The sequence below is a fragment of the Cebus imitator genome, unplaced genomic scaffold (genome assembly GCF_001604975.1).
Source record: "Cebus imitator isolate Cc_AM_T3 unplaced genomic scaffold, Cebus_imitator-1.0 Scaffold420, whole genome shotgun sequence".
In the NCBI taxonomy this organism is placed as follows: domain Eukaryota; kingdom Metazoa; phylum Chordata; class Mammalia; order Primates; family Cebidae; genus Cebus; species Cebus imitator.
Window position 1 is genome coordinate 411,009 of NW_016107735.1, and position 10,471 is coordinate 421,479.

Below are 10,471 nucleotides of genomic sequence, written 5' to 3' on the forward strand. Positions count from 1 at the left end.
AGGCGCGTGCTACCACACACAACTAATTTTTGTATTTTTTTTTTTTTTAGTAGAGACGGAGTTTCACCATATTTGTCAGGCTGCTCTCTAACTCCTACCTCGTGATCTGCCCGCCTCGGCCTCCCAAAGTGCTAGGACTACAGGAGTGAGCCACTGTGCCCGGCCATGGATGACTTCTTTCTTTTAGCATTGAGTGTGTGTCTTGCAGTCCCCTTACCTGCTCATCTTTCTGGGGTCCACACCACACCTGGGGTAACCAGCAGAGAAACTCTGTACCAACCAACTTCCCTGAGTGCTTGTCATGATGGAGATTTCCTCAGGGAGGCACCTGGGTGAGACGGAGTCTAGCTCTGTCACTCAGATTGGAGTGTGGTGACACAATCTTGGCTCATTATAACCTCCACCTCCCAGGTTCACATGATTCTCCTGCCTCAGCCTCCCAAGTAGGTGGGATTAGAGGCACCCATCCCCATGCCCAGGTAATTTTTGTATTTTGATTTATTTTTATTTTGGGGGGACAGAGTCTTACTATGTCACCCAGGCTGGAATGCAATGGCATGATCTCAACCCACTGCAACCTCCGCCTCCTGGGTTCAAGCGATTCTCCAGCCTCAGCCTTTTAAGTAGCTGGGATTATAGGCGCACACCACCACACTCAGCTAATTTTTTGTATTTTTAGTAGAGATGGGGTTTCACCATATTGTCCAGGCTGGCCTCGAACTGCTGACCTTGTGATCCACCCACCCCAGCCTCCCAAAGTGTTGGGATTACAGGCGTGAGCCACCAGGCCTGGCCTTTTTGTATTTTTAGTAGCGACAGCGTTTCACTATGGCCAACATAGTGAACCTCAGCCTCAGCCTCCCAAAGTGCTGGGATTACAGGTGTGAGCCACTGTGCCCAGCCACTACCATATTTTATTTTTTCAGACCTTGGCTTTCTTACTTATACAATGGAAATATAAACTTGCCTTCTCTAATAATCCAAGAGTTTTGTGAGGATCAGACAAGGCCAAATATGGGTTAGTAGTATGTAAATGGTGAAGATAACTTAAAAGCTGTGCCTGACAGTGCCATAGTTAGGACTGGAACTCATGTCTTCTCATGTGTCATGTCCTTGCACATCCAATTCAGTTTGGTCAGGTTCATGCAGTTCCACAAACAGAGCAGGCAGGATAGCAGAAGGGTTAAGAACAATTGTTCCAGAGTCAGATAGTTTGAGTCAGAGACAGAGGTGACTCAAGAATTTCTAGGAAGGAGAGTGGCAGTCTGGAGAAGGGAGAAATAGAGGACTTGTCTTGATATATTTCATAGTAAACACACTGCTTTGCTTAGAGCGTGCGTTTCTCTGGAGTGGGCTGCCAATTGCTGGTGGAGTTTACGGGTGGTGAAATCTCCAACCCTCTGGCGTCTGTTTGAATCCTACACTCCGCCAGTCACTCTGTGGCCTTAGACTTAACCTCTCTGAACTCGGCTGCCTTGTATATAAAATTGGGATGATAGGCTGGGTGCGGTGGCTCGTGCCTGTAAATCCCAACACTTTGGGAGGCTGAGGCTGGCAGATCACTTGAAGTCAGGAGTTCGAGACCAGCCTGACCAATATGGTGAAACCCCCAACTCTACTAAAAATACAAAGCTTAGCCAGGCGTGGTGGCAAGTGCCTGTAATCCCAGTTACTCGGGAGGCTGAGGCAGGAGAATCGCTCCACCTGTAAGGTGGAGGTTGCAGTGAGCTGAGATTGCGCCACTGCATTCCAGCCTAGGGAACACAGCCAGACCCCATCTCAAAAAATAAAAAATAAAAAAAGGACAATAGTTTTCTCCCTCATGAAGTATGTTAGGAGGAGTAGGAAGATAATATTTATACGAAGCACAGACCGTGGCACATAGTTAGGACAGTGCGGTTCAGGAATGGCGGGGTCTCCGCCTTGGAATAGTACTTTTGTGTTCACAATTATTCTTGCATTTTAACCTCAGACCCTTCTGTGCGCACGAGAAACAGGCCAGGAGGGTCTCGGGATAATACAATCATGCAGAGCCGGCTCTTCAAGCCCATAGCTCAGTCTGCCCTCCTTGCTCCTGCACAGGCTTCGATTCTGCGACCCGGGATCCTGAATTCCTGTGGCTGTCTAGGTACAAGTGCGCAGAGCCGGAGCCAAAGCTGCCGACGCCGCTCGATTGTAACTCGGCTCCAGGTACCTGGCCAGGGTGCGCGACAATTGGCGGAGGCAGGTATCCGTCTCGGAAGAAGTGGTGGGGATTGGAGGAGGCCTGGCTTCAGGGGGCGGGCTCTATTCTGTTTTGGGGCGGAGCGATGGAGAAGATAGGCTTTCGATTGGTGGACGGGGCACACGGGGGCGGGTTCGTCTGGGGGTGGAGTGCGCGGGGCGGGCGGCGGGATGAAGAACTTGAGTAGGCAGATAGGGAAATGTCTGCCGCCGTCGGCTCTCGGGAGCGCAACTGTGCAGGTCCGGCGGGCGGCGGGAAACTGGGCTGGGCAGTTGGGCCGGGGGCGGCGGTGGGCCTGGCCCATGGGTGGGCAGGGTCTGCGGTTTGGCCGGTGGACGCACGGGGCGAAGACCAAAGTCCTGGTGGCCCTCCAGAGGCTGGGACACTGGGGCAGAAGTTCTGTTAAGTTCTTCTCAGCCGGGCGTGACGAGGGTAGGAGGGTGGGAATGGGATACTTGGGAGTCCGGAGGCTGGGGTTTTAGTAAAGCTCCGTTTCGAGCACGCTGTGTGACCTCGGGCCACTCACTGCCCCTCTCTGGACCTGTTTCGCCATCTGAGCTTGCTCTTCAATCCTGACCTTCCGAGTTTGTCGCGTGGGGGGTGCACTCCCTATGACAGAGCCTTCCTTTGGGTGAGGTATGGTATATGTTGGGGTCCTGTCAGTCCTCAGCCCCTGTGATGATAGTGCAGTGCGCAGGGCTTGAGTCTTGGGCAGCTCCGTCTACTCCGGGACTAGAGGCCAGGATGAGGTTACAGGTTATAAAGGGACTAGGTTTTTTCCTACCTAGCTGTTGATGAATAATGCGCAGCACAGAAGGCCAGTTGTTGAGCAGGAGCTTGTCATTTGGAGATAGGAGCCTCAGGGATGAAATTTGGGTGAGTCCGATTTTCTGTCCAGCTCCAGGGTTTTCTGCAAGGGCTCCAGGTGCTTTTTTCCCCTGGGTGTGTCCGTGAGGCTCCATTTATGTGCAAGCTTTGCATGACCCTTAGTACCTATTTGTACCTCTTTTCTCAGTCATTTGCCAGCAATGAAGAGGTTGTCAAGTAGATGTGTAACGTGTGGGCCAGCACTCCACTTGCTCTTACAAGGCTTGGAAACTGTGAGGGACAGGGAGGAGTGGCATGTTGCACAAGAGTTTGTAAAATGAGAGGAAACGAGGTGGGCAGAAGACTTCCTCAGTGCTTATGTTTCCCCTTCATTGCAGTCACCACAAGGTGCGATTGAAGCGCCTGATGGTGCTGATAGTTTGCATCTTCCTTGGGCTTATCTCAGAGTTCACTATCGCTTGAGTTTCCATGACATTCTGGGCTATGGTGCTGGGACGGGTGAGAGTTTAAGACCACATCATCTCCTTGCCCCTTCACAAGAGACTGCCAGAATCCAGAGAGTTGGCGGAGGACAAGCCCAATGGCAGCAGAAAGAGGTGGGTGCTGTGTTCTCAGCCAGTACACCAGAGCTAGGCCACGCAGGCACTTCACTCCCTTAGTCTTCAACTCTGAAGCCGGTCAGCTGCCCCTGGGTGAGAAATGTGCAGGGATCTCAAGCTTTCATTTCCTTTCCGAGCCACATGCTGGAGAGGATTTATTGTTGTTAAGGTTTCAGTTTTGTTTTTCTTTTAAAATAATTTGAAAGCTGAGTGTGGTGGTGCGTATCTGTAAGTCCCAGCTCCTTGAGAGGCTGAAGTGGGAGGCTTGAGCCCAGGAGTGTGAGGGTGATGTGCACTATGATTGATCCTGTGAATTAGCTATTGCCCTCCAGCCTAGGCAACATAGTGAGATTGTCTCTAAAATAAATAAATAAATAGTTTAAAAAATTTTGTTGGCTGGGTGTGTGGTGGCTCATTCCTGTACTCCCAGCACTGTGGGAAGCAGAGGCGGGTGGGCCACCTGCGGTCAGGAGTTTGAGAGTAGCCTGGCCAACATGGCAAAATTCCATCTCTACTAAAAATACAAAAATTAGATGGGTGTGATGTCGCATGCCTGTAATCCCAGGTACTCGGGAGGCTGAGGTAGGAGAATCGCTTGAACCTGGGAGGCAGAGGTTGCAGTGAGCTGAGATTGCGCCACTGGACTCTATCCTGGGAGACAGAGCGTGACTCCATCTCAAAAAAAATTTTTGTCTTATCATAACACCTACAGTAAGTGGGGTTAAACTATTAATTGCTAAGTTGCTCCTGCTAAAATTGCTAAGAAATGGCATCAAGCCCCCCAGTTCTGTTTGGGTTATCTCTGTTTTCAGAGCTATTCTGACCTCAGAGGAAAGTTACGTCTTCTTTTTTTTTTTTTGAGACGGAGTTTCACTCATGTTACCTAGGCTGGAGTGCAATGGTGAGATCTCGGCTCACNTTAAAAAAAAAGAAAAAGAAAAAGAAAAAAAAGAAATGAGTCAGCTTTGTAGTAACTCAAGTTTAAAGGAGAAGATGTGTTATTTTTTCTTCTGGACCCAGGAAACAAAGTATTAAAGTCTATCTGGCCAGTGAAAGGAAATGAATGCTGTTTATATCTCAGGGTAACATAAAGGGTAACCTAGATTACCAGAGTAGAAGCCAGAAAGCATGTTAGCAAAATAGCTCCTGGGTTGGTTTTCCCTCTCACTCTCTTTCATCTTGCTTTGTCAGTACTAATAGGTAAAACTTGTGTGACCAACATATCCTTTTAACATGGAGAAAATAAATTTGCTTTTGTTTACCTTAGAGTACAAATATCACCCATCATTTCTACCTTTGTGGGAAGGTCTGCAGGCTCCTCAGTAAATTATTTTAGGCCACTTGGTTTCCTTAAACAAAAGAGAACTGTATTCGTTCTTCTTCGTCCTTTTGTTGTTCCCCTATCCATTTTCCTTCTTGGTGCCATTTAACCCCATTTTTTGTTTCTAGCACAGGAGAACCCACTAAAGAGTCTTTTTTTCTTCTGAAAACAGTTTGTTTTGGAATTCTACAGTGATTGTTGAGAGCAAGTGAGGTGACCCACAAACACTCAGTTAGGAGTGGAGCTTTGAACAGAAAAATCCTCAGGGAGGGACGGTTCAGGAAGAGGAAGGCATCAATATTTATTAGAGGAAAGATGCTGTACTGTTGGAGGATAGATGCTAGCTGACTTGCATGCTTTTCTTTGCTGCTTAAAATGTACTGTTTGCCCGGCACAGTGTTGTGCACCTGTAGTCCCAGCTACTCAGGAGGCTGAGGTGGGAGGCTGAGGCGGGAGTCTTGCTTGAGGAGTTCCAGACCAGCCTGGGCAACAAAGTGATATCTCTATATTTAAATTAATGAACTAATTAAATACATTACGCTCTAACAGTTTTGTTGTTGGTGATCCATACATGTACTGAAGCTAGAAAATGTGAATGAGAAGAGGCTTTCTTTCTTGGAATGCCAATGATGAGGATTTAAACAAAGTGGGTGTCAAGTAGCCTGGACATTTTTCTTTTCGTCATTGTTCCTTGGTGCACTATTACTCTCCTTCTTTGTTTTTATTTATTTTTATTTTATTTTATTTTTTTTTGAGACAGAGTCTTGCTCTGTTGCAGAGGCTGGAGTGCAATGGTGTGACCTCTGCTCACTGCAGCCTCTGCCTTCTGGGTTCAAGCAATTCTCCTGCCTCAGCCTCCCAAGTAGCTAGGATTACAGGCCTGTGCCACCATGTCTGGCTAAATTTTGTATTTTTAGTAAAGACCAGGTTTCACCTTGTTGGCCAGGTTGGTCTTGAACTTCTGATCTCAGGTGATCTGCCCACCTTGGCCTCCCAAAGTGCTGGGATTACAGATGTGAGCTATCATGCCTGGACTAATTTTTGTATTTTTAGTAAAGACAGAGTTTCACCCTATTGGCCCGGCTGGTCTCGAACTCCTGACCTCAAGTGATTCCCCTGCCTTGGCCTCCCAAAGTGCTGGCATTACAGGCTTGAGCCACCATGCCCAGCCTCTTTGTGTTTTTAGAGATGAGATCTCCCTGTGTTGCCCAGGCTGGTCTCAAGCGATCCTCCCACCTCAGCCTCCCAAAGTGCTGGGATTACAGGCATGAGCCACTGCACCTGACCTCTTGGTACAATATTAGATGTATGTCTCAACTTTCCTTTTATGTCTGTAAAATGGGAGTGAATGTTTGCCTCCTGGAAGGTCACACAGGACTTAAGGAATGCTCAATTATTTAGATGTGCTTTTATTTGGGAAATACAATTAGAAATGGGAAATGCTAGCCAGGAGTGAGGTGGCTCATGCCTGTAATCCCAGCACTTTGGGAGGCCTAGGTGGGCAGATCACTTGAGGCCAGGAGTTCAAGATCAGCCTGGCCAACATGGTGAAACCGTATTTCTACTAAAAATACAAAAATTATCCTGGCAGGATGACATGCGCCTGTAGTCCCAGCTACTTAAGAGGCTGAGGCTTGAGAATCTCTTGAACCCTGGAGGCAGAGGTTGTAGTGAGCCGAGATCACACCACTGCTCTCCACCCTGGGCAACACAGGGAGACTCTTGTCTCAAAAAAAAAAAAAAAAAAAAAAAAAAAAAAAAAAATATATATATATATATATATATATATATATATAAGCTGTTTTTGATGCACAACAGGAGAAACAAGGCTCCCCCCAGGAGCTGGCAGTCTGATGGAGAGGGGTCTGATAATACATAGATAGAGGTAACCGAGTATAGGGTTGGCCCAGCAGGACAGTGTTCCTTGTAGGGAGAGCTTGGTAGGGATTATATTAGAAGAGTGAAATGAAGCTAGTTTCAGACTGGGATCCAGGTCTTCAGGTTCAGATCGGTATCTAGGAGCTAAGTTGTGGTGTTGAGGTAATGCTTCTGGTTGAGTGGCAGCCTGTTCATGTGATTCTCTTGGCCTCTTCAACTACTTCAAGTGCCAGTTGCCAAGGCCAACTTGCAGTGACATTAGATTGGTAGTTGGATTAGTAGGTGTCTTTCTGCTCCTTCACTTATTTAAATGCTCCTAATATCTTTTTCTTTTTTACTTCCTAACCACTAGATGACCAGGGATGCTGTTAACTTCCTTGTGCAGCTTTTTCTTTCCTTAAAAAGAGTGAAGTCTGATTTGGGAGAAAGGCCTCATTATTTCCATCTAGCAACTGAAGTTGCTTTCATCCAGAAAACCCTGTTGAGGATCCTGCCTGCACAGTGCCCAGTACTTATCCAAGTCAGTCTGTCAAATGTTCACCTGCATTGCATCCTTGGTACATGCAAAGGCCTGGAGCTGTGTTCTGGAGGATTTTGAAATACGTGCTAGAAAGGAAATGGCTACTCAGAAGTCCCACAGGGGCCATTCTGGGCTATTTTAACAAAGCGGTAATAGCACATAAATTTTGGCCTTTTGAAGTGTTTTTTTTTTTTTGATCCAGTGATCGATTAGAAATGAGTCAGTTTGGGCCAGGCAAGGTGGCTCACGCCTGTAATCCCAGCACTTTGGGAGGCCAAGGTGGGTGAATCACAAGGTTAGGAGTTCAAGACCTGGCCAAGATGGTTAAACCTGTCTCTACTAAAAATACAAAAATTAGCTGGGCGTGGTGGCACATGCCTGTAATCCCAGCTACTCGGGAGGCTGAGGCAGAGAATTGCTTGAGCCTGGGAGGCGGGAGGTTGCAGTGAACCGAGATCGCGCCACTGCACTCCAGCCTGGGTGACACAGTGAGAAACTGTCTCCAAAAAAAAAAAAAAAAATCAAGTTACAGTACAAACCAAAGTACTTTGGAAAAAAAAAAGGCCAGGTGCGGTGGCTCACACCTGCATTCCCAGCACTTTGGGAGGCTGAGGCAGGCGGGTAATGAGGTCAGGAGTTGGAGACCAGCCTGGCCAACATAGTGAAACCCCTATTTCTACTAAAAATACAAAAAATTAGCTGGGTATGGTGGCAGGCACCTGTAATCCCAGCTACTTGAGAGGCTGAGGCAGAAGAATCGCTTGAACCCAGGAGGTGGAGGTTGCAGTGAGACGATATTACGCTGTTGCACTCCAGCGGGGGCAACAGTGTATGGACTCCGTCTAAAAAAAAAAAAAAAAAGAAATGCACTTACTATCTTCTTTACTCCTTTCTCCCTCCATTTTCATGTTTCTGAATGCCATCACTAACAACCTCAGGACATCCTTGACTTTCGCTCTGCTATTATGTCTAATAAGCAAATTCTGTTCTCATTCTTTTTCTGCACTGCCTCTGCTATCTACCCACATTTCAAAATCCCCATCATTCACGTTGATATCCTCTTACCTGAGCTGTTGCAGTCATCTCCTTATAAGTCTTCCCAACCTCAAGTTTCCCTCTCCCTTCGGGATCTCCTTAGAACATAACTTTGATTGTGTTCTACTATTATGTATGTGAACTTGAATATTTTACCACTACCTGTTGCCTGTAGAATAAAGTTTAAATTCCTTAGTGTAGTGGTCAAGTCCCCTGCACTGTCTGTCCTCAGCCGGCTTCTCTGGTATTATCTGCTGCAACTCATCTTCATTTCCTTTTACTTCAAACTCGACTCTATTATTTCTGGATAAATTCTTGTACTTTTTCACCTCTCTGTTGACTTCCCATTCAGCTACATTTTTGTAAACTTGAACTTGCTGCTTTTAGCATTTTGCATTATCTCTCCTTCCCAAATGACAACGGAATGCTTTGTACATCAGCAGGTGCTCAAAAAATCTCTGTCTGTCTCTGGTTGAACTGTAGAGACCCATACAGTTTCTAGCCTAAGGTGCTTTGTGGCCTGAACAACTCGCCCTCTTCCTCTTTGAGCATGCTCTATGTTGCCCTCCCCCATCCCTGGTTTGCTGTTGCCCACTTCTCTTTTAGCTTTATCACCAGACCACAGACAGTTCACAGAAGGCCCAATGAAGGGTGAGCCTGAGAGGGAAAAATTCAAGTCATCTCTCCAAGGGCCTATCACCACCAACTAACCTGTTGCTGTAAAGTAATTGCACTGTAGTCTTCCTCCTTGAAAGCTAAACTCGTCATATTTAGTCCCTGCCAGCCTAAATTGGATTTGCACAGGATGCAAATTGGATTTTCAATCTAGAGCTTGCATAGCACAAGATGTGTTTTTAGAGATGCCTGTGTTCGTTTTATTTTTATTTATTTATTTATTTATTTTTATTTATTTTATTTTATTTTATTTTATTTTTTGAGATGGAGTTTCGCTCTTGTTACCCAGGCTGGAGTGCAATGGCGCGATCTTGGCTCACCGCAACCTCCGCCTCCTGGGTTCAGGCAATTCTCCTGCCTCAGCCTCCTGAGTAGCTGGGATTACAGGCACGCGCCACCATGCCCAGCTAATTTTTTGTATTTTTTTAGTAGAGACGGGGTTTCACCATGTTGACCAGGATGGTCTCGATCTCTTGACCTTGTGATCCACCCGCCTCGGCCTCCCAAAGTGCTGGGATTACAGGCGTGAGCCTCCGCGCCCGGCGTGTTCGTTTTATTTTATTTTTTGAGGCAGAGTCTTGCTCTGTTGCCCAGGCTGGAGTGCAGTGGCAGGATCTCAACTCACTGCAACATCCACCTCCTAGGTTCAAGTGGTTCTCCTGCCTCAGCCTCCCAAGTAGCTGGGACTGCAGATGTGCACCACCACACCTGGCTAATTTTTATTATTTTTATTTTTATTTTTTTTGAGCCAGAGTCTCACTCTGTCACCTAGGCTGGAATCCAGTGGCATGATCTTGACTCACTGCAACCTCCACCTCCCATGTTCGATTGGTTCTTCTGCCTCAGCTTCCCAAGTAGCTGAGACTACGGGTGCCTGCCACCATGCCCAGCTAATTTTAATTTTTTTTTATTTTTTTGAGACAGTCTTGCTCTGCCGCTCAGGCTGGAGTGCAGTGGCTCGATCTCAGCTCATTGCAACTTCCACCCCCTGTGTTCAAGCAGCTCTCCTGCCTCAGCCTCCTGAGTAGCTGGGATTACAGGTGCCCACCAGCATGCCCATTATAGGCACCTGCCACCTCGCCTGGCAAATTTTTGTATTCTTAGTAGAGACAGAGTTTTGCCATGCTGGCCAGGCTGGTCTTGAACTCTTTCTTTTTTTTGAGACGGAGTTTCGCTCTTGTTACCCAGGCTGGAGTGCAATGGCGCGATCTCGGCTCACCGCAACCTCCGCCTCCCGGGTTCAGGCAATTCTCCTGCCCCAGCCTCCTGAGTCACTGGGATTACAGGCACACGCCACCATGCCCAGCTAATTTTTTGTATTTTTAGTAGAGACGGGGTTTCACCATGTTGACCAGGATGGTCTCGATCTCTTGACCTCGTGATCCACCCGC

General features: G+C 47.2%; 1 protein-coding gene across 8 annotated transcripts in view; it reads left to right on the forward strand.

Moving 5' to 3' along the window:
* Nucleotides 1-10,471, forward strand: part of INPP5B (inositol polyphosphate-5-phosphatase B) — a 73,621-nt gene that overhangs the window by 10,774 nt on the left and 52,376 nt on the right. For 5 of the 8 annotated variants that reach the window (XR_001819412.2, XM_017509733.2, XM_017509735.2 and 2 more), the window contains one exon: nt 2,083-2,190. Coding sequence is in view for 6 of the 8 variants with exons in the window: in XM_017509733.2 (XP_017365222.1) it covers nt 2,083-2,190 (108 nt within the window). In the remaining 2 variants the exon portion in view is untranslated. The other 3 variants (XM_037731800.1, XM_017509738.2, XM_037731798.1) reach the window with 3 other exon arrangements.